Genomic DNA, 25,020 nt, shown 5'->3' with positions numbered 1-25,020 from the left:
ACTAGGCTGTCTCTCAACACTATCCTTGTTGAGAAGGACAAGAGGTTAAACAACCCATGCTTTTACCAGGCTGAACAAAGCCATAGTATCATTTGATGTGAAAAAGGGATGCTTTTATAGTCACTTAAACAACAACCAGGATGGAAGTTTCCCCCACAAGCCTTAAAGCTCCAAGTACACTAGCTGAAGACTAAACCACTCATCTGATAGAGAAAGAAACATATTTTTGCCATCTTCTCCTTAGTGGTTGTCATGACTCAAATTGGAGGGCCAGGGAGAAAAGAGAAGATAATGCTGTCCATTTTCTGTATCTTCATCAAAAGCATGGGAAAACCTTCTGGAATCTTTTTCTCAAGGGAGGCTGACAACTGTGGTTCTGTACACCACCACATTTGAAACCAGAGAACTCTTGTATAGCTGGCTACAAACACCATGCACAAATACCTGTGATTCAACAAGAGTGTAAATTATTTACACGTGTCAGGAAATTAATCCCCATCTTTTCCTCCTACATTTACCTTCCTGCAGTCTACAACCTTAAATCCCAATAAAGCCATCCTACCTCTTGCTTATGTTTCCCTCACCTAAGATTAAAACTGCCGTGGAATGCTAAGAAGTTCCTCAGATCTCTAACGGGGAAATGTGCAGCAGCACTAGGACACCTGACTATGTTTGCAAGGAACAATAGTTCTTTATGAGGGGCATTTTGTCTTAAATATAGACAATGAGAACACAGTAGTTTCTCTGCTCTTTGTCATTGCTGTATCCCACTCCAAAAGGCTGCTTATATTCTGCAGCTGAGTACACCCAACAGGTGATGCTCTGGTAATCTCAGCCAGTTTTCTTCTAGAAACACCAGTATGACCATCTTCCTTCTCCTTTTTTTCTCCCTTCGTAAGGACTTATGCTTTGAGTTTATAAAGTATCATCACTGAAAAGCAAACCGAAAATCAGCTTTCCAAAAAGGCAGGCAAGCTTTCTGATTTTCTCGAGTCTATGATAGTGCACTTCATTTACCCTGCTGCTGATGTTACAGAATCATTAGGGTTGGAAGAAACCTCTGGAGATCACCCAGTCCAACCCCCTTGCCAAAGCAGGGCCACTGGCGTCCACAACCTTAACCGTGGCATTTCCTTATGGATCAATTCCGTATAGCAGCTTGTGGTGAGCAGAGCTGGAAATTCCTTATCCTTGGTTTGCAATCCTTCAGACGTGTCAGGTACTCTGCGACACCAAATCCCACGTTACCTTAACCCTCCCAAGTTAAAACACACCCCAGCTCACCTTTTTACCCTCGGTGCTCTCCCCGCTGACGTAGGACAGTTTCCGTCGGACGTAGAAGAGCATGTCGTCCTGCCGGGGAGCCCACTTCTCCATGAAATACGTGGAGAACATCCAAGTCCAGAACACGATACGGTCATCTTTGAAACACCCTAGAGGGGCATAAAGGAAAGGGGAAGGAAGGGTTGTGAACGAGGATGTCGCTTCTGCTTGTGCTTAACACGACACCAGGACTGGAGCTCCGCGTCCTCCCATGGTGCCCAGACCGCGCTGTCACCTGGCCCGAGCCCAGAGCCAACCCTGGGCCACTGCCAAGCACATCCCAGCAGCCAACCTGCCCCTCTGCCCCACAAGCACAGGGCAGGGCCTGGGAGCGGCCCCTGGATCTGCCCGGGCCATGAAGAAGTGCAGCTGGGCCAATGCTCCACGGAGAGCACATCAAAGCCACACTCTTCGAAGGACATGTGGGGCCAGCACAGGCTCCAGTTAATGACCTGAAGCCACAAGGTGCCAACGGGGTTTTTTTATGGGGTCTTGGGGGATTCGAGCCAATCCTTCAGGAATCGCCAGCTGATGCCTCCCTCAAACGAATACGCAGGAAGAAGAACACAGGGATAACTGTAATCCACCCTCTCTCTGACAAAGGAACAAAATCCAACTCGAGGAAACGATGAGTTCACAAGCCTTGAATCCCAATGACACAATAAAAAGTGGGAGGAAAAGGGCAAAAACGGGAAGAGGAAGATGCCACGGAGTCTCATTCAAGGAGACAAATGACATCAGCATCAGCAATAGCACTGCAGTTGGGCCTCTCCCCAAGAAAAGGAGTCACAGTAGAGGTGACATCTCATTTTGTGAAACTCTTCAAAGCACTTAGCTGTAATAAAACAGCAAAGGGTGCTGCACCTTTTGTACTGCTAGAGATAAGAAGAGAAAGCAGTACTGTGGCTGGTGAAAGGGGAGCTGATTACTGCTTCATGGAGTGATTGCTTCCCCTCCCCAAAGCCCTACCGAGAGGTAATTGGCTGTTACAATCAAGCTGTTTTAAACATGTGAGGAAGGAAACACTAAAAAAAAAACAAACCAAAACAAACTAATTATTATATTGCTGGCAAACAACAAAACCCTAAAATGGATAATGGGGATAATGGATGGGTATTATGTACAAGACAGCAAGACAGGTGGAGGTGTATGTACACATGTGCAACTGCCAACCCCTCCTCCAGAACATCTACCCTCTACAAGACATCCCCAGCACATTTTCCCACTTCACTCCATGTGCAGAATTTGCCAGACAAATCTTTCTTCCAATCTTTAATTACTGGGGTGGGCAGGAGATTAGACTTTCAAAATTTTAGGAGACAGATTGTGTGACTGAAAGGAAAACATTAAGTGCCTCCAAACTAAAGAAAAAAGTAATATTGAAACCACAATAAAAATCCCCTGATGGACCATGCACAGAAGATGCTAATCAACATCAAGCAGGACAGTATTTGAAAATATGTATACAGCTGATTAAAAAAAAAAACCTGAAAGGCTGAGGGAGAACAGAAAAAGGCCAAGGTAGTTAGTTCCCAGTGCAGGTTAATTCCAGGCCACACTGCAATTATTTTATTTGCACTGACTGCACTGAAGTAGTTTCAATTACTTAAGGAGGCATGGAACATATTGCGTAATCCTGAATAAAATCTGCACTAAACACTTGAGTAGTTAAGGACTATCCATTTTTTCCAGTGGATAAATGGAATCAAGCCTGGAGAGATCAGATACAGGATCCTGGGCATCCTCATCATGGGAATGTCTCCTCGGGGCACAGAGGAACAGGACTGTGTATAGCAAACAGTTACACCTGAGAGCATAGCATGCAAGAGTGGATTCCAGTGTGCTCAGACTCACAAAACCAGTCTGAAAAAGGACAGGGTTATCACTGGTCTGCATATTCACCCAGGAACATCAAGAAGAGAAAAAGATCTGTTCAGGTTTAAGGACAAACGTTGATGACACAAGGACAAATGGCTCTAAATTACCCACTGACACATATGCAGCTGGAAATTCAAAGCTGACTCCTAAGTTCAGGAGCAGCCCTCTCAGCTGGAATAGTGAAGGCAAAAATCCCTGCAGCTAAGACAGAGCTCAGCTTGGTTAAGAAAGTTCCTGTGGTTCCCGTGACAGCCGAGGACACCGTGACCCAGTCCTGCCTCTATATTTAGCAAAGAGCAGAAAATGGCACACATTCATCGTGATCAAACTCATAGTTTCAAAGACACTTATTAAATCTCATGGGGTTGAAGTACCTGAATTCCCAGCCTTAATTAGATGGGGAGGGAGCAGGAAAGAGGGAAAGAGGGAAAGAGGATGGCCCCGAGTTCCTCTGAAGTTCTAAGACAAAGGAAAAACTAAAAATGAATGTAGGTTCTGTAAGATCCATCTCTGAAAGTGCTCTAGTGTTCAGAAATACATTGCTTTAATTTGTTCCATAGACAAGGAAACAAAATAACTCCAGGCAAGGCACTCCTAAATTTATAATGCGAAATCAAGTTATCCAAACCCAACATTATAAAAAAGGGTTTATTAATCACTTCTAGATTCTAACAGTACATGCAGAACTCTGAGAAACTGCCCATGAGCTGCTGACACCATCAGGTGTATTTTAGGCTATAAACCACAGTAATTAATACTATGCTCACCTAAGTATTTAGGGGTGGCTATAGCATATATATTTAGCATATATATATAGAGAGAGAGAGCATATATATTTCTGGATGGTTATACCTGCAGGAGAACAACAGAACTGGGTAGGATAGCAGGACTTTGTGTGTGCTTTCACCCTTGCTGGAGAACACAGGACAAACTGATTCCAGGGATTCAACCTTAGTCTGAACAGAAAACCTGGGAACAAAAGCGCTGCGGCACTGAACCTTCTTCAGCACTGCAGCACAATGCAGGGGAAAAACCCTGGAAACCCTTAGAGCCACACTGGCTCCCTGTCAATTCCAATCCCACCCGCAGCTGAGGAGATGTAAAACTCCTCTCCATGCGTCAGGGATGTTTGCAGATTCTGCTGTAATTAAAACCAGCCTAAGGATGCTGTGACTGTTGTGACTGCAGTGGCTAAAGGACTCATCTTGAAGCCAAAAAGAGCCAAACCACAGCAAAACAGCTGCTCCTATTCTGTTCTAGTAGAAGCAGAGAGGATGTGCAACAGCACACAAGAAATAAATAGCCTCTTAAAATCTACTATTAAATTGCATTAACTTGCAAAGGAGACAACAACATTTTTATTTGTAACCAGAACTTCTTAAAACTTGAGAGAGAGAAGAATCTATTGCAATTTAAAGCCAGAAACCGTCAGATCCAGTATGTCCACTTAGGAATGATCTAATCAACTATTAGATCCCCACATGACAGTAATTTTGGTCATTTACAGCATCTCACTGGAAGCCTTCCAGCTTTGCCAAGAAGAAAGCTGGAAACATCTACAGTTGAGAGCATGTAGCAAGTCAGCTTCCTGAAAACGCTCCTCCCCCAGCAAATCCTGCTTCTAAAGGATTTGGAATTAAGAGTTCACACTATAAATCTTAATAAACTCAAAGCTGGCTATATAATTATGAGACCTTTGTTATGAACAAATCCTAACTACAACAATTACTGTAATTATTCATTTACATGTATTTTATCCTCATTAGAAGCAAAATTTATGCCAACTGCTATGTAATAAATGTCTTTCTTCTTACCTATTATTTTACACTGAACATTCATTTCAGGGAACTGACTTCATAACCACATAGGAAATCGTGAATTTATTTTTTTTAATGCTTTCCAAAAAATCATTGGATAAAGGAAAGTGTCAGGTTATTATTTTGCTTCAAAGGAACAGAAGAAAAGACTTCCCATTCAGTGGATAATATTTTTTTCAGCATGTAAAACTCAGAGCTTAGAAGAATAATTTCAGCTAGACAGTTTTTTTGTCCTATGCTTTTATTCCTTTAGTCTGCCAGGAGATATTCCTCACTGTGAAACATTGTAAAACTCATTTCATCCAACGCTGCCACAGTTATCATCTGTAAAATAACCATCCTTAGATGTTTAGGGGTTAATTAAACACTAATGAAGATCTTCACAACCCCAGCATGGTGACGAAATGAGAGTTCTAAGCAATTCACACTGTACTTAATTTTTGTTCTGGGTTGAGCCAAGTATTCTGCAATGGCAATATAAGAAATGCTTCATATATTCTTCATATAGCTGCCTTAGATGTTACAGGGTTGCTGTTTCGACTGCATGAAATCAGAATGGATGTTCCCTCTCTAGAGATAGTTGCCAGCTAACCAGATCATCAGAAATCCCAAGTTCAGGCTCCTTCCCATGACAGGGACACCACTTAATCCCTTCAGCTTGACCTTATTAAACCAGGACTCCAGCGAACTTCCAGAAGTTCAGCGGCAAGCAATAGTTGGAAGGCAGGTGACACAGAAGGAATAAATTTTACTGGCAGAACTTTGGCTATAAAAGGAAGGCATCATGGTAACAGCAGCAACAGGGGCAAGCCAGGTGCCACAGACACAACCCTCCTCCTTACCCTAAAGCAGAGTTAACTGCTCTACCCCACCAAGTGTGGCATGCACACACCTATTAATCCAAGACCAGGAAGACTCAGTATTATCCCAGTCAGAAAAAACTTGAGATCTCTAGTTTATATGTTTATTTAGAAAACAGCTGGAGATGAGCCGAGGAATCCATAAAAGAGTGTGGAACCTGGCTGGAGGTTCCAGGGAGGATTTCAAGGAAATGCACACCTGCACACACTGGGCTCCCCAGCTGTGCAGCTACAGCCTCAGGAAGTCTCGCAGTGCCTGTGCCATCTCACCAACCTTTTGGCAGGATGCAATCCAATGGTCTGGAGATAACCAGACTGGAAGAAGCTCTCTTTCGTCTCCTAGCTAAACTGAGGAAGCACTCAGCCTCCCTTCCTCCACTTGAGTATGGGAAAAGGAGCTGCTTCCCTCTTTTCTCTCCAGCTTCAGAGGCTGAAGAAACCCATTAAGCTGAGCAGAGAGGAGAACAGCAGAAAGCACCACCGCAGAGAAGCAGACAATGAAGAACCTAAAGGGTTTCTGATGCTGCTCCATCCAGCAGCAGAAAAAACCCCCAAACTGACTGAAAAAGAAGAAACCCTGTCAACAAAGACAGGTATTGATCATCTTTTCTTCAACCTTCAAGTGATTTTCAATACGCACACAACCTCCACCTCCCCCCATCTCCATCTTCCCGAGATAAGAAGCCCTGCCAGGTCCCTCCAGGCTCCCAGAGCTCCACAGGCACCTCATTTCAGATCCACCACAGTGCTCTGCCTCACCTGACAGGAATGGCACAGTGCCACACGATGCCACTGACAGCTCTTCCAGCTCCATCACTGGCTGCTCCCAGCACCTGGCAGAGCCCCCGATGGGAGAAACACCCCAGTGCTCTGGAAAAAACTCCAAAAGAGCCACAGGAACCCCCAAGCTCACTGGAACAGCCCCCAGCTGCTGCTCTTTGCCCTTCCCTGACTCCTTTCCTCCTCCAGTAGCTAATTCTCCACTGCCCCCAGCCAGGGTCTAGCGCGCTGCCCAAAGCTGCCCCTTGGTAACACCCTGAACCCCAGGGGATGCCCCAAAAAGTGCTCTTCAATGTGACAGGGGCTGAAATGCCACCAGCAAGACCAGATCTTCTCAGGACTCATTTTTACAGGCATCTCCCTTCAAATCCAGGCTGGGCTTGGTCCCACCAGTTGCTTCTCCCAGCTCCTTCCCCAAGAGGCACCTGGAAAAGTTCTGCTCTGCCTTCTGCTCAGGTGCTGCCACCTCCCCTGCAGTGTGGTGACTGAAAAGACACATCTGGCCAGACCTTGTTTTAACCTCTCCCCCTCCTGACAGAAACTGCCTCTCCTCTCTGCATTTACCCCGAATTAAAGCCAGATTAATGAATATAATACCATGCAGTCCTTTCAGGTGCTGGTCATTACTGCTGTGCCTAAGAGCACAGACAGCTTTGCCAGGCAAAGTTACAAACACTTAACGAGTGTCTCGTGTATTTAAGGACTTAACTTGGCCTCAGTGGTATTCTGGAATTATATTTGGAATATTTTGTATATTTTGGAATGGGGAGAGGAGGGCTCAGGGTGAAGAGGATCCTCAAACACAACTACCCATTCTACAACTTGCAGGAAAAGTTTAGGAAAGGGAAGGTCTCATCTAGTTTGCAAAAGAAAGTACAGTACTTTGGGATAGAAAACAAAAGGTGTAAGAGATGGCTCTAGCTCAGCTAGGAAAGGCCTTTAGGAAGAAAAAAGCAGCCAAAGAGGTTCTGGCCTTGCAAACCCCAGCTGGAGAACACAAAGTAGAGGACAAAGCAGAGAGAGTAGGGCTCAACAACTCATCACCTGAAGGGTCTTCTTCAATATTCATTTTAGGGCCCAAAAGTTTATTCACTTCCTCAGCAACAAAGGGGAGTTGGGGGAGGGAGGCAAGGGGTGTGAGGCACAACACTTCTGCACACTTAAATCATCAGACAAGGAGAGTCTAATCAGAAGGAGATAAAACAGTGAGAGCAGAGTCAGACTGCTCTAACCATAGTGCCTCCCATTCTGAAGGAGCTCTTTCACATATTTAGACACTGAATTCAAGAAGCATTCACAAATGATCCAGGTTGTACAGAAAGCATGAAAATTCAAGTCAAAAAACCACCAGAAGAGGGTTGTCTGCCCCCATCATGAATTCTTTTGGTTTGATTCACTTAGCAGCCCTGCCTGACTATTTCATCTGTCAGGATAAGGCAATATTGTCATCCTGTCACAGAGACAGATCAGTTTAATAAATAAATACCTTCCAAATATTTCATTTGTACTTAATGAGAAACATGCTTTAAGCTATTCTTTGTCAAAAATGCTCTCAGATACCTGGATTATGACTTTAAAGTAGCATAAGCAGAGATGAGCCTAAGAGCATCCATGGAACCACAGGAAAAATACCAAGGACCTATTTAGACCCTGATTATGAATCTATATCCTCAAGTGTCTGGAACTACCACTTGGAGTGTCCTGACAGGACGCCACAGAACTGCAGTTTAACCTCTTCCTAAACCATCTCCCTGCCAGCACTTTGATCTGCCTTGGTTAATTAAACAGTGACACAAAGAGCTTATTTTTCTTGTCTCTCATGAGCTTATTTGGATTAACAGCAGGGTATTATTCTGCAGCACAATGTCTTACAGTGGGTTTCATAATCAAAGTTATATACCCAGTAACTCCACAGTCATAAAAAAGATCAGCACAAATACCACAAAGTAGCTAAATTCAGATAATGAAAACCTGCACAGTACAAAATTAAAGAAGAACTATTTCAAATTCTGTCCGTATTAGCTCTCATAGTGAAACACTGCTACAGAGCACTCCTGATGAGGAAATCCCTTGAAGAACACTTTCCTTCTAATTCCAAGGAATACAAAAACATCATGGAAGAACAGTGGGTCAAGCCCAGAGGTTGTTTACCCCAGAGCTGTTTGTCTCACATACTCTCACCCCACACTGGCCACAATTACAACTGCACAATGATCTTTTAGTGTTTCTTTCTTCCTGAATGCAGTGAACACAGCTCCTGAGGAATATCCTTGACACTGAAGAGCAATCAACCAACACAACAAGTTTGTCAGTCGCCTCCCCTGCTCCTAAGATCTTGTACAGCCTTTTCTGAATCCAAACAATTCTTTTCTGCTATTTTTGAACATCTCAGCTGATCTTGCAACTCATGCTAAGGTTTACACAACAGCCATGCAGTGTCATGTATTACAGTACTGGAATGCACTCGATGCTGGCTGCCAAAATTCAAGGGGCACACAAATGTTTGCGTAGTATTTTGAAAGTCCACTAAAAGTGACAGAGAAAGGTATAACTGAGCAGGACTGAGGTTAAACACTGGCCACAAAGTTTGGCTGGGGTCTCAGAGCTTCCTCAAATTTGGACCCTTTGATTCCTCACATCCTGGGAAAAAACCAGTATTGCCTATTTGTTACTTCATTTCATGGAGGTAGTGAGAATATTGAAGGAACAGAAGTGCTCACTTGCACAAAAGCATTAAGGAGTCTCACTTTTTGGACTCTGGGGATTGCAGTTTCCTCTCTTATTCTCCTTGGGATGGTTTCTGTGTTACTCAGAAGCGGAAGGTGGGAGAGAGATTACTTTCTTCCATCCATATCTGTTTCAATTCCACATTTCCACTTTTACCTGCACTTCTTCCACAGCGGAAAGTTGCTTCATAGCATCACTGCTGAGAAGACAAACACAATCTCCTCTAGAAAAAATAAATTAAAATGTATCCCTAAAGTCCACACACCTTCCTGCAGGTCTGTTCTTTACTCACTATTACATTACATGCTGAGGAAACCATCATTTCCACTTAACACTCAACACTGACTCAAAGCCCACATAATTTAAAAGCATAAACTACTGTGCACCATCTACACATTTCCACTTTGAAAAAGCAGAATCCAAATGGAACCATAATAACATGAGAAATATTTTCCAACAAGAGTAACCCTAGAAGACAAACTCAGAGAGAAATCATCGCATACGACAGGTCAGTATGAAACACCAAATAAAGACAGCATTTTACAGGCACCTGGCAGTTTACTTTGAATAGCTAATCCCAGGAAGGGTCAGCACAATTGAAAGGATAGGGATACCTGCTACTGAACTGCAGTGCACAGAAATAATAAATCCACTTTCATCCAACAGTTGTCAGCTGCTTTGCTGTACTTCAGCCTCTCAAGGCATGTGGTAGTTCAGTTCCCTGGAAACGGCACCCAAACTCCCAAACCATGTGCAACTCCCCAAAGCATCACTTCCACAGATTTCATTTACTCATTAGGGAAGCACCAGAGGAATCACCTCATTATGCCTTTCACAAGAAACTACTGCAGAAAAGCTGCTGTGTTTCAGAGCTGGCCGAACTGGGGATTCAGTCCAGGTGTAAACATTCTCCTTCAACAGAGGCAACCCCACTGGATGCAGGTGCTTTAAATCCAGTGAAAGAGGGACAATTTTTTACACATTTCCTACTGCTGCTTCCAGGATTATCCAGCAGCAGTCCCAAACTTTCCAAGACCTAGATCCAACCTGGCAAGGTCACTTGGCAACTTACAGAGCATGCTGGCACTACTGGAGCACAGAAATTTGTCTGCAACAATACAGATGTGTGTTTTCACTGCTAAAATACATGCTGGTTTTGTTCTCTGCCAAAGCAATCCCTCCAGTCAAAGACCACTGCTTCTGTAAATTGATGACATTCAAGGTCCCTATTTTCTCACTTAATAAACACCACCGTCAAAGCCCCATCTGAGAGACCACTGTGGTAGATCAGGTAAAACCAGCAAATTGTATTTTAGAAGTATTCCAGCTTTACAAAACCACCAACACTGTGGTTATTACTGATAATTTCATTTATGTCCCTCCCCCAGTACCTTATCTTTGCCCAGGCTGTAGTTAGCAACTTGCTGTCAAGGCAGAAGGAAGGAGTAGTTATCACAACAGCAGTTTGCAGAGAAGCAGAGTTATTTCCTACCCATACTTACTATCACAGGCTGGTATTTTCCAAGTTCAGTTTCTTTTCTGGTTGGAAACGTCGACAGCATCTTTCTGAGTGAGCACTTGGCAACTTTACAGTGGAAGCCATAATTCTCACTTACCTTCTACACCACAAACCCACTCACTTTTAGAAGCTGACAACCAACACTTTCACCTATCTTGCAGCCAAGATTTTAAAAGAAAAAACTTGTTTGACACTGCCATCTCTCAGCTGGGTGTCCAACCTGACATGCACACATAAGACAAACACTTTAAAAATTGTTGTATTTATTAAAAAAAAAAAAAAAAAAAAAAAAAAAAAATCACGCTTTGGGTTGTCCAACAAAGTGAGTGTCTTTGCCAGCACCTAGATATTTCAGCTAATTAGGCAGCACTCTCTTTAGCAGTGACATTACTGTTCCTGCAGGTTTCTAAGACAACAAATACAGCTGTTTAGCTAGAAATAAAAGTGAACTGCCTGCCCACTCACCTACATCCCAGTGAAATCTCCTCTTATGGCAAACGCAGGCCACTGTCTTTAAACAAACCTCAGTCATGCATGGAAGAAAAATGTTTCCTCTAAGAGCTGATCACTTCCCTGTGAAACCATCAAATTGCCAAGGAAGCACGCCCAGGCTGTCCTGCAGGCAGTGCAGGGCTGGAGCCCATCAGCACCCCGGGTTTTCACGCTGCAGGCACCCCATGCATGTGAGGAAAAGGATAGTTTCTTGACAGTCCCAAGACTTTAATTTAATTCACAACCAAACAACTGGAAACAAGAAAAAAACTCGCTCTCTGTGGAAATGGTCATTATTGATGAGGAGAGAATTTTATGAACAGATGTAGGTGTGTCATACTACCTTCAGTCAGACAGAACCCAAAAAACTGCCCTAAAGCCAGCACCCTACTCCTCAAGGGAGAGCAACTACTGCAAAGTTGCTGTTCTGTTCCATAATCAGAGGTTTAGTCTTCCACGAGTATTTCAGCTGCTGAAAACATGCCATCCCTTTCCACTGGTAACCAGCATCACCGCCCCACTTTCTCCTCCAAAGGGGAGACTTGCACAGCTACAAATCCCTGCAGACCTGGGAGGCTTGGACAAGGGTGTGTTACAGCAGCCTGGCCAAGGGAACAGAATACTGGCTAAGAGTTAAGGGACTTTGGAGCTTTTTGCCTCCAACATGAGTATTGTTTGGCACTTCAGCTCTGCTTCTTCTGCCCTCCTTCCCCCCCTGGGTCTCCCACCCACCACATCACCCTCGACAGGCATTCTCTCCAGGCTAAAAAGAGTTACAAAAAAGGGTTTCTAAACAACCAGAGAAAGTCACAACCTTTATCTGCCAAGAAATCATTTCTCCTATCTCATGACAGTTACAAGGTCTCAAGCAGGAACATGTGAGCTGAAAAAGAAAGGTCTTCCTTAGAAAATTCCTCGGCACAAGGCAATGTCTTTTACTGCCTCTGCCCACCACTGGGCTGACAAACATCCTCCCCCGAAATTCTGATTACAGTTTACTGCCTTTTGATGTTGCTACTACAGTCTAGAAGAATATAAATCTTAATATTCTTCTATTCAGTCATTAAAGCACTGATCCTGCATTTGAAGAGACACACCAAGACTTTAGATACAATCACTGTAACTCCAATTTCTCCCTCTCCTTTTGTTTTCTGTCAATTTTAGGAAGTGCCCTCAACCTCAGGTTTCAGACAGTAAATTTCTCAAGTTCCTGCTGATCGCACCAAGCCCTGCAAGGCAGGACCAAGAACTCCCAACACACTTCTGCCTTTTATCCAAGCTTGGCAGTTAGACATGCAAACAGAGTTTGGAGCTAAAACCACCTATGTAACTTCCAGACACAGGTAATCTGAAGTAATCTATCAGATGATCTACCTTCCACCTCCATGTGCTCAAAAGAAACCCAACCCAAGTGCTCACACACATCCCTACAGAAGACCTAACAAGATGCAGCACCAGCAGATCGATTAAATGGGAGCAACACCTAACACAATATTGCTGCCACCTGAAATCACTCTGGGTGTAGTGACAGGGCAATTCCTGCCATGGGGCCTCTGCATGGGAGCCTCTGAAGAGCTGGGTCACTATTGAGCCATAAAGATTTCCAACACAAACAGCAAAGCCAGGGGCAGCCTCAGCCTGACTCCCTGAGCACATCTTGCCTGAAAAGGAGGGGCAAAGAGCCCCATGATGTCATTTCCCAGAGGAAAGCACAACAAAGTTCAACAGATCAGGTCACCTCAAATGCACTTCTGCACATGCAGCACGCTGTTGTACCTGGAAACAACCCAGAACTCTTCAAAAGTGAAGGGCTGATGATTGCCTGCCATCTGCTCTGCTTTCTGACATAAGAAAGAAAATTATGCAAGAAAATATTCCGAAACACCAAATGCAGCCTCAATACCAGCACCAGTGGCTGTTTCCTCACTGCTGTGGCAGGACAGATATGGCTCCAAAATGAACTGCTCTTCACATCACATTACCTGCCTGCAAGACACAATGTTCACCTGAAAGGATTTAATTTGTGGTCCCTAAGGAAATACGTCTAGGGAACCCCCAAAGTAGGAAGATAAGGAATATTACTGTTTTCATGGCTCAATTTCTGCATAATAGTAGCACGCTGTCTATACTAGATACCAGGTGAACCAAAATGACAAAAACTTCGATTTTAAAGCCTTGACATTGCAGAAAACCCTATAAATCTTCACACATATAATTTGTGCCTTAAACAGTAAGAATTCAGGGGGAAAAAATTACTTAGGGCTGTTGGTACAACTGATTAACTCCAGCCAACAGAACTACTGCTGCAGTGTGCCCAGGTGACAACTCCACCGCAGCGGCAGCAGCAGCATGAGTCTCTGTCTGCTGTTCCTGAATCCTGGCTGCATCTTATTTCCTGCATTGGGAAGGGTAATCAAAACCCTCTTTATGATCACACACCCTCAAAAAAGAGTGCAAGCTTGATTCCCTGAAACTCACCCTGTCTAACCCCAGGGACTGCAGACACGCCAAAACCAGCTTGTTTCACACCCTTTTGAAGACTCTGTAGAAAGCAGCTTCACTATTCAGTGGGCTCCTGACACCATGCATTGATTTTGTGCAGATTTTCTCCTTCTACCTTATTGTTCACTCCCCAGTAATATTTAAAACGTCAGTGAGCTGCTACCTGATCCTACTGAGCTGGATAAGCAGGTGCAACCATCATTACCAACTATTTAACTGCGGGGTTTTGGTTTTCCAGAAATGCAGCTGGACATAAGACACTGTGTATTTCAGCTATTGAAAAATCTGCATCCTCTGAGCTTTTTCTGTTGATCAGCACCTTGAACACTAACAGAGGGGAGATCATCACACTTCATTCTCCAGGAAATTCCAGTTTTCATTCCTTGGAAAGAATCCAAACAGACAGAATGTTTAAATCTTTAAAAGCTCCATCCTGAACCCTATATGTAAGATGTGTCCTGATCCCTAAGACAAACCTCCCATCCATCTTAAATTCCAAAACAGAACTCAAGACTTCCATATGGATTTATGACTTGGTACCCAACTAAACATTTAGAGCACACTACTAGAACAACAAAACTAAGCAGCTAAGGTTACTAAAGCTACAGTATTTCATAAATAAGAGAAGGGTGTTCTCAAATACCCAGACTCTTCCCATTATCAGGCTTATGGATTCATAATTCTGCCCAGAAGGACACCAATAATAATAATTAAAAAAAAAAAAAAAAAAAAAAAAAAGGGGGGGTGGGATCCAGCAACTTCTGCTAGCATCCAAAAGTGAACAGCAGCATGCCATGCCTTAGGGAATCAACTGCTCATTTTGGTAGGGCAACAACGTTCTGGAAGGTATTTTGTGGGGATATTTTTTGGGGGGTGGTGGTGCTGGGTTTTTTCCTAGTTTTTTTAAAAAAATCTTGTCTCTTTACTTCAGCCTCTCCAGTCTGACTTTGATAATTTGAGCATGTACACTCCCGAGCAGGACGTGAAAAAAATCCCATAAGGTTTCATCTCTATTAAAATGAAAGAACAAACGAATAACCCAGCTGTTAAGAGAAGATGTGAAAGCTGTAATAAAAGAGAGTCTGTTATATTATCGATGTGGCATGGAATATCTGTCACACTCCAGACAGAAGCTAACCTTCAACAGCCACATGACAAATCCCTGAACACAGGCCAGCAGTGACATCAGCATGAGCAAGGTTCTGTGGAACAGCTAAAACAGAGTTTTCAATCAATCACCTTTAAAAGACAAACAAAACAACCCAAAACCCTCACAGAAAAAGGTATTAACCCTGGAGAGCTGCAGCCCTAGAGTTTAGCCCCAGATAGCCCAAGGACACAAAAGCCTTGGACAAGCAGAAACACATTCCCATCCCCTGGACAAAGGCGCTGGATCGAAGAGTTCGCTCCACCTGTGGTTTCTCCCACACCACCCCATCCTAGTGCTCAACTACACCTCAAATGCCCACCTGTATTTGATTGCAGAAACCTCTTCCAGACATTTTTCAGTGCCAGGCAAAAATAAAATAACATCAAATAAAAAAAAAATGTTTTAAAATCATCTTTCACACTAGAATTTCTTTGCTATTTGCTCACTTTTATCCAACTACAAGTAAGAGGTTCGATACCTCAGGGTATTTACCTGAGGGTAAACTGGTTAAATCATTTGGACTTCAAAGTATCTGCTTTAACTCTGATTTAAATAATCTGTTCTGATCTTGCATTGTATTTGCACTTTCTAGATTTTTTTCCTGAAAAGAAATACAGATTCCTCTCCTGGTTGGAATTTGGGTGGGGGGCAGGGGGTGTATTTTTGGGAAGCTACTCTATAAACACTTTTTTATTTTAAGTTTCTTACATTAGTATCTTATTTTTCTCTTCAGTATTTGACTATATATATTTTTAGTGAACATTTCATATTCGTTAACAGCAAAACACTTTATAAATAAGGCAAAGGAAATTGTGTAAAAACAAGGTAAAAGTATATAAACATATATTTTTAAACTGAAATCAAACTGTTCCAAATTAAACTCATTATAGGCCACATTGCACATAGCTGGTGAATTTGGTTGCATGCATCCCTCAAGTTTTTGTTAGGACAGATGTGATTTTCATACCTTCTTGTTATTGACAGATCAAAAGGAGAAAAAGCTCTGCAGCTTTTGTAGTTTCTCACCCTTGACTCCCCAACTCCTTGAACTAACTCCAAGAAGAACCACGAATGAAAAATGTTTTGTGTGTGCTGGAAAGTGACTCCTGTCAAACCAGTTCTGTGCTGCAGGAAGCTCTCTGCTGACACTCCCACCTACTTGTGGATACACTTTCTTCAAAGTTACAAATGCAAATATATCCTTCTTGAATATTATAATGAAATGAAAAGTCACTACACTATGAAAAAGATAAGGCCCGAATCTAGTACTTTCAAATCCAAATTAACTCTCCTTTTAATTTTTTGTTTTAACCTCTTTTGTTTTCCAAAAAAGTTCTTCCCCTGCTCTTCATCCCTTTCCCCACGCTGTGTTTCCATCACGGGGACCAGCACTGACTGTGCGCCACCTCACCTCCCCTGCTCTCAGGAGAATTCTTTCCAGGTCTTGTTCATCAAGGCAATGTGGTCCCCGAATCATGCAACAGCCTCTTCTCCCATGATGAGCCCCGAGGTTTGTGCGCTGCTGCACGAACCAGCCCAGGCAGCCCTGTGGCTCTGAGGATGAACATTCCTGCTCCCCGCGCCAAGCGCACCCTCCTCTCCCCAAGGGCCGCTCAAGTCCCAGAACACAACCGGGAGAGCAAGCACGAGAAACTCCTCATGGCAGGCGAGACCATCTCTGCTGGCACCTGGAACAGCTTCCTGTTACACACCTCAGCTTTCAGCTGCTTCTCAAAGCCCCGGGTGCTGCACTCCACAGGGCAGTCACCTTCTTTTCAGGGTCTCTGTGACTTCTCCATCTTTCACCCACCACACATCTTCATTACGGACCAGCCACAGTTCAAGAGATTGTTCGAATCTACCTATTCATTTTTTCTTACTTCATTCTAAATTCCAGTACAAATGAAGTCACACTCTGCCCAAACTCACTCTACCACTCCAAAAGCCAGGCAAAGTGCCACTGAAAGACAGGAGGACAAGGAAATTAAGTATCTGAAAATGTTACACAGTAGTATCAGGAACCACCAAAGATAAAACATTCCCCAGTTCAGGGCTTTGGCCAAAAGGTAACTTCAGAGCCTTACACGCAGCCTGGCTGAGGAGACACACAGCACATCTGTCATTCCCTTGGAGGAGAAATATCTTGCCACAGAAATGCTGCAACCAAACATTTGAGAGGGACCTTAGTCCAAAACACCAGAGCAGCGCTGTCCAACTGGGTGACACGAACATCCAGCCAAGAACCCTCGGAGAGACATCATCCTTAACAGCTTGGTAAATAACAACATGAGTCATTATTGTGAAGTGCTACATTCCGTACGTTACACAAACAGGATATTACAGAAAATCCCACCACGCAAGGGGATTTACGTCTCTGAATAAAGCCTGTCCAAATGCTTACGTGACATTCTTGAAACAAAGCAATTCCTCTCACCAAACCTCAGTGTCAGCAAAAAAAAATGCAATCTCCTCCTCCTTGGGCTCGCTTCTAGGAAATACACAAAATGGGAGAGGATGGCCAAGTTATGACCCAGTGAGCCCCTCTTTACTGTTGAGGGACTAGCAGCACCCAGGGAAAAGCCACTGTTGGAGTCTTTGCCAGCTTGATTTGAAGGGAACTGGAAAACTACAGGTTTCACCTGCTGATACAGCTCAGAAGGAAATGGCCACTACAAAAAACCCCAGCAGGAATACAAAAGCAGTGTGGGTGTGCAGGTCCTGTAGCCCCACAGGTGATGTGCCACCAGGGCACAAAAGGCAGACAAAATCTCTGCGTTAACCACCCGATCCCAGACAGGACTGTGACTCCTTTCATGACTTCTGGACTTGAGGAAAATCCTTCAGAGCTGCTGTGCTGCCAGAGCCCAGCATACTCCAGAACAGCCCAGGCTACTCCAGCTGTGTTGCATGCCCTGCAACAGCACTCAGCAGTCCAGAGCAGACATGCACAGGCTTAAGCCACAGAATTAAACCTTGGGCTCATCTACCGAGCACCACTCCAAAAGCTCAGCGTTTTTCCTAAGGGAGGTGTTTAAAACCATTCACCAACCTGGTGACAAATCACAGCATAGGGCAACGAGCTCTCTCTCATTAACTGGGAATGACAACGTCATGGATCAGGGAGTGCTGCAAAATGCACATCTCCACACAGGGAGAGACACACGTGGGCAAACCTCCACAGCCACGAGCAGCCCCGCAGTGCCACCAGCCAGGCAGCTCTCCTGAGGTTTACCTTCCACGCCTTCACCTGCTGGAAAAGATGTACACTGTGCTACTCCAAAAGCAGCTCTCCTGAGGTTTACCTTCCACGCCTTCACCTGCTGGAAAAGATGTACACTGTGCTACTCCAAAAGCAGCTCTCCTGAGGTTTACCTTCCAAGCCTTCACCTGCTGGAAAAGATGCACACTGTGCTACTCCTTGTGTGACTGTCCCAAAGCCACTCAGCAGAGCTTCCCTGGACGGGCTCTCGTGGGTGTGTGCTCAAAGACAAGCAGAGAGGAAGTATCTGCATGGTCCTACCAGCTTCCACAGTGTTTCCCTTTCCCAGTTTCAGCAAAAGAAAGTGATGGCGGTATTTCTCTTCCTGGCAGTCTTTATCTCACATTCAAACGAGAGATGGCCAAACAGGACCTGACAGAAGATTTCCAATGAATGCAATCTCACAGGGATTTAGAATCTGTGGGCTTTTCCCTGTTTTGTTTACAATTTATTTGCCACAACAATTTACTTTATTAGGCCCCGTAACATTTCAATATTCAACATTGAATCATTTCAATATTCAAGCCCCAAGAGCCAATTCTATTAGAAAAAGGCAGAAAGAACCAAGAACCATTTCTCTTTGTTCATACAAGATCTCACTCTGTGGCAAGGCAAAAGGAAAGGACAGAGAGCCCATTCCTTCCCAGGGAGACCACAGCAAGCACTGGCAGACAAAGTGATGCACAGAGGCAGAGATTCCCCATGTCAACCCAAACCTCGCAGCCTGTAAAACCTGAATAAGAACTTGTTCTGAGCTTTGAACAAAGACTCAGAAACAGATGAGACTTTTGGGGCCTTATAAGCGAGCTGAGGAGGGAGGAGTCATTAATAAAGGAAACGGAAAAATGGAAAAAACAACCGTTGTACGTCACTTTTCATCATTTGAAGCACTGCCCCTGCAAAAACTTCTGGATATTCAGCCCCTCAGAATACAGGTCCAGCCCTGGCTATACAAAAGCTTTGAATAAGGTAGGCAGAAATTTGGGATGTGAAGATCCATGATCTTTACCGCTGCATATAAAAATTAGTCATTTCTATCCATTAGCCCGGCCAGAAGAATTTCCTGGTGTGAATAATTTTGGCTAAGGAGCTGCCATACCATTCTGCTGCCTAAAGTCGACCGAATTTCAACCCCGAAACTTCTGTTTTACAGCGCAGAAGCTCTGCCAAAAGCTAAATAAAGACGTGCCACGTGAAATCTGCATCAACCGAGATGAAAACAAACAAGACGGAAAGCTTAAGAAATCCTCCACGGTTTCAAAGATTAACTGACCGGCAAAGAGCCACGACATCCTGCGCTGCCTAGACCGCGGGCGTGAAGTCATTTAAACAGAGAAGGGAGGCGTCGGGCTCAGAATCTCTAGAGAGCGTCTGAGAGCCGCACAAGATGCAAGAGGCACCCCCAAACCGGTTCCTTTCCACCCCGAAACACGCGGCAGGCAGCCCGCGCTCCAAAAGCGCATCGCGGTGGGATGCGCGCCGCGCCGCCCGACCATTTTCCCGCAAGGGCGTTTCAGACAATGGAGCAGGGGCCGAGCCCGAGGGGCGCCCGGGGGCTGGGCGAGGCGGCGGGGCCCTCGCCCGCCGAACACAACAGGTGCTGCCGGCGAGCCGGGCCGGGCCCCGCTCCCCCCGGGGCTCCCGGCCCCGCCGCCCGCCCCGCCCGACTCACCGAGGCCGCTGATGTCGTGCCGGAGGCCGGCGCGGCTCCGCTCCTCCGCTATCGCCCGCAGCATGTGCCGCAGGGAGCGGTCGGGCTCGCCGTCCGCCTCGCCGTCCCTCCGGGCACAGGCCATGCTGCCGCCGCCGCCGATGAGCTCATGTCAGGCCGCCGCGGAGGCGGCACCCGGCGCTCCCCACGCGGCAATGACCGGGAGCCCTCCCGGCCCCGCTGCCCCCTCCGCACGCCGCCCCGGCCCCTGCCGGGACACCGCGACCGCTCCCGCCGGCGCTGCCCGGCCGCGCTCCGCCGCTTCCTGCCGCTGCGGCCGCCGGGCGGGACGGCCCGGGCAGGGACACGCCCGGACACGCCCACGGGGCGGAGCCGCCGGCGGCCGTCATCCCGGGAGAGCCGTCCTGCATCCCTGACATCAGCCGGCGTCCCGGGAAACCCGTCCTGCTTCCCCGGCAATCCACCCTGCATCCCTGACATCAGCCTGGAAACACATCCCGCATCCCTGACATCAGCCGGCATCCCGGGAAACCCATCTTGCATCCCGGGAAACCCATCCTGCTTCCCCGACAATCTACCCTGCGTCCCTGACATCAGCCAGCATCCTGGGAAACCCATCCTGCATCCCCAACAATCGACCCTGCATCCCTGACATCAGCCAGCATCCTGGGAAACCCATCCTGCTTCCCCGACAATCTACCCTGCATCCCTGACATCAGCCAGCATTCTGGGAAACCCATCCTGCTTCCCCAACAATCTACCCTGCATCCCTGACATCAGCCTGGAAACCCATCCTACATCCCCAGCAATCCATCCTTCATCCCTGACATCAGCCAGCATCCCAGGAAACCCATCTCGCATCCCGGAAAACCCATCCTGCATCCCCGACAATCCACCCTGCATCCCTGACATCAGCCTGGAAACACATCCCGCATCCCTGACATCAGCCAGCATCCCGGGAAACCTGTCCTTCATCCCTGACATCAGCTTGGAAACTCATCTAGCATCCCTGACAATCCACCCTGCATCCCTGACGTCAGCCTGGAAACCCATCCTGCATCCCTGACATCAGCCAGCATCCCAGGAAACCCATCCTGCATCCCCAACAATCCATCCTGCATCCCCAACAATCCATCCTGCATCCCCAACAATCCATCCTGCATCCCTGACAATCCACCCTGCATCCCTGACAATCCACCCTGCATCCTGGGAAGCCCGTCCTGCGTCCCTGACATCAGCCTGGAAACCCATCCTGCATGCCTGACAATCCATCCTGCATCCCTGGCATCTAATGACTGTTTCTGGTCAGGCTTTGTGGACACCTTCTTCACTATCCTTCTCGCTGTGTCCCACAGATCTGTCTACTGTCACTGCAGGCAGATCTCTGCTGCCCACCCCACTGATGCCACAGACAAGCTGCTGTTTCCTTCTTGCTCTCCTGTTCCCACAAGTCCCCTGCAGGGACAAAACCCAGCCTGAGGTGTCTGCTGAAGTCTCTGCCATGATCTGTCACCTCTTCCTTAGCGTTAGCATCTCTTGTTGTGAAAATCAGGAATTGGTGATCTCAGGGAATAACTCAGGTTGTGCTGCAGAGATTGGATCCTGCATCCTGCTGCTGCTGCTGGTGGGTGTCTACAGCAGATTCCAAAAACTTCCTCAGAAATTAACGATTTTCTAAGCCACAGTTGGTGAGCAATACCACCACCTGCTCAGTTGTCCTGCAAACAATTCGCTTGACACTTTTTATTTATAATATTTCTTTAGCTTCTCCTAAGTTCCTAAAAGTACAATAGAAGCTTAGGCAGACTCTTCTCTCTGAAGCCCCATTTGAAAGTTGGCAGGCCTTGCAAGTGGTGGTGGGGAGAAACAGAAAGTCAGAGGGCTCCAAACGTGAGTTGACAACATTTTGGGAGTTGGGCTTTTTTGCTACAGCATTATAAGAAAGAAAAGTTTTCAAATACTGCATGTCCCTTCTCCACAATGGCATACATTTACCCCATGCTGCCAATTTCAGTTTCATGTCAGCTTTTGACACCAGTAAGTTAACAGTCAGACACCCCCTGAATGCAATTGACGGTCATGCACTCATTTCCCGTGACACCAATATAGATGAGTATTTTCTGTGGAGGGCCCTTCTGCTGAATTGAAGAGGAGAGAATTTGAAGTTGATGTAGGATTTTGCTAGTAAAATATCTAGTTCTTTCAGGAAGCAATAGAAACAGGGACATACAATCTCAGGACTTAAGTGCCTCTTCCCTTGTTAAATCTGACGGTTCTTTTTTTTGGAGAGAATGAAGTTTGCAGTCACGTCAACCCTGTAAATGCATTCATGAGAGTTATTCAGCCCATGGGGAAGAGCAGCAGAAGACTGTCTTGTACTTCTACCCTCCAAGCTGTTCCTGATATTGTCAGAAGGAGCAACTCTCTCTGCTGCCAGAGGAGTGACAGTGTCACTTCCCTCACATCACTGAGGATTGGATGCCTTTCCCCTGCAGATTGCTTCTGGATCCCAACAGTGCTGTCGTGTTGGGGGCACACAGGAACCCTTGTATCACCAGCCAGCAGCCAACCTTGCAGCAGTTTCACCAGAGGCTCCAGGATTTCAGCATCTCTGTTCTTCCCCGAGCACTATCTGTAAAGTTCCAGCGACCCTGCTTTGAAACAAACAGCCAAGGAAACCTGCTGCTGCCCTGTGCAGGCCTTTTATAAAATGAAAAGGTATTCCTGCCCCACCTTAGCTCCCCACCCTACCTTCTACTGCCTCTGGCTTCTATCAAAAGACACCCGTGGACAAAAAATGCAGCCGTTTTCCTCCTTGTAAGCTTCCCTAGCCAAATGTGCCTCCTAGTAGATCACAGCACCTGATCAGAACACACAGGAATAAAGTTTGTTTTCTTAAAGGAACTATTGATACAGTACCCTTAGGATCAGTAAGAATCCTAGAATGCCTTAGGATGTGTGTTTTATACAGCAGAAAGGTAAATACAAAGGTCTTAGGCTTATTAAAAATACCTAACTGGCTGAATGTTGTGGGGTGTGCCTCTTGCACCAGCCCATAACAGTCACCTTTGCTATGTGAAAGTCATGCAAGTTATTCATATGAGGCTATATTTTTCTTTCTATATTTCTTTTTATTTATTTTAGTAGCAGCTAATAGTGATAGCCTGCAGTGTGTGCTGATAAGACCACAAGGGGTGTGAATATCTAATGGTGAAAATGAGTTGGCAAATATGAGCTTACTGAATGTGTTTGAGTGTTTGTCTGATGGCTGAGTCCTAGATTACACATACCTGACAGTCCTGACCCTGTCAAACCTGTGTGGCTGCTTACAACCTGTCAAAGACCAGCATTACTCGAGCACTTCAGGCTCTCTATGTGCATAAACCACTGCAGGAACAGACTTTGTAATTCTGAAGCTTTGGGGGTTCTATTCAACCCACTACAAACATGTGAAGTACCCCCATTTTTCTCATGCGTTCCTTTGCTGATAATAAGAAAGTAATAACAGCTTTATGCAGCAAATGAATGTTATATCTAGCTTGAAGACACAGGGCATGAAATGGAGGTTTTTTGAGGAAGAGATTATGCAATTTAAAGATTCGAATCCTATTTTAGTTTTGAATTGGGATATTGCCATCTTTGGCAGCCTGCTGTTCTGCTGAGGGCTTGCCTGTGGGTCAGTGGCCATCCAGACAGTTTATACGCAAAAAGGAATTCTGCAATCTTTACTTAACTGCCTCCCTAACTGCATCAAAACATTCTGACTTAGAACATGGCAGTTTGGGGACTCCCATTATAAATGGAATTAAATTGGCCAGCTTGAAAAATAACCCAAAGTTACTCCTAGAACTTCCTCGTGCTCAGCGCAGGCCTGATTTTGCTCCCAATATTAAACATACAAGTTACTGAAAGTTTTATGTACAGAACGTTACAAGATCTTTTTTTGGCTAAAATAATTCTTTGGAGTTAGGTCTCTGAATGCACAGCAGAATACTTCATGCCATGCAATTTTGACGTTAGAGGTGTTCTACATGTTCCGTTTTCTTTTCCTTTTCCCCCTTTCTTTGTACCAATTTTGTTACCCCTGCTCCTACTTTCATCTGTTAACTGCCATGGGTCATACTGAGTGGAAGCCAGGAGTGCTGAGCCTTGCACTGTAGGAGTAGAAACACGTCTGAACTTGTATGTAGATCTTTCAGCCCAGACTGATCCCTCTCCTCTTCAGCCAACACCTCTGAGCCTCCTGCCTCTGAGCCTTTTGTCCCAGGTTGTTCCTGTGTTGTTCCTGAGAGGATAATTATCTCAACAGGAGTGACATATGAACCATAGCCTTTGTGATAAAAGACTTCTGAGATTTATAAGCCACTTGCACAGAAGCCAACTCTCATTCTTCCTCTTGAGCTGCACTTGTACACAGAAAACTTCATCACTTATGAACCCATCCCAAGCTCTTCACCAGCTCAGCAAGTCTGAAATCCATGTAGGAACTATTTTTTCACATAGCTAAGCTCCTGGGTAAGAGGAAATGGGGCAGTGCCTTGACAAAGGCAAGTTCCTTGCAGGAGAGAAGCCCCTGCCAGGCTAGGTAGGGCTTTTCATTCAGGGCATGGGGTTCTGCTGAAAAAACTGAACCGGCTGGAAGCTGCCTCAGAGAGCAGTGGTGATCAGGATTTTGCACAGGCCAAATATCTCCTGACAAGTCTGTCCCAGGAGCGACACAGCACTGCTTTCCACAGGAACCTTACTCGATGCCAGCACATTGCTAAATTCCTTGACATGTTTCCTTATCTGTGTCTCACCTTTATGTGCCTGTGCTCTGGAGCCTCTGCACGCTTTGAGTTCATAGGCAGCAGCTGCTAAAGAAACGTCCACCCCCTCTTGGACAGAGGATTTCAGAACTGAGAATGTGTAAGTGTGCCTGAGTATCACCTGTGTCCTGTGAGAGGACAAATCTGCTGGAGGAGAATTGGGTGTGGACACCACGGGGCTGGGAGCTGACCTTGTGCCACACCGAGGAACGTGTGTGTCTGCCATCCACTTC

General features: G+C 45.6%; 1 protein-coding gene across 2 annotated transcripts in view; it reads right to left on the bottom strand.

Annotated features, from left to right (window-relative positions):
* The window catches only part of KIAA0930 (KIAA0930 ortholog), a 53,100-nt gene extending 32,997 nt beyond the window's left edge, over positions 1-20,103 (bottom strand). Inside the window, exons 1-2 of one of the 2 annotated variants that reach the window (XM_040062419.2) lie at positions 19,980-20,103; positions 1,285-1,433 (exon numbers count right to left, since the gene is read on the bottom strand). In XM_040062419.2, coding sequence (XP_039918353.1) covers positions 1,285-1,433; positions 19,980-20,103 — 273 coding nt within the window. The remainder of the gene's footprint in view (positions 1-1,284; positions 1,434-19,979) is intronic. The other variant, XM_040062420.2, reaches the window with a different exon arrangement.
* Between the last annotated feature and the right edge of the window lie 4,917 nt (positions 20,104-25,020).

This window comes from Hirundo rustica, chromosome 4 (genome assembly GCF_015227805.2).
Source record: "Hirundo rustica isolate bHirRus1 chromosome 4, bHirRus1.pri.v3, whole genome shotgun sequence".
Classification (NCBI taxonomy): Eukaryota; Metazoa; Chordata; class Aves; order Passeriformes; family Hirundinidae; genus Hirundo; species Hirundo rustica.
This window is presented reverse-complemented; position numbering and strand designations above follow the sequence as displayed.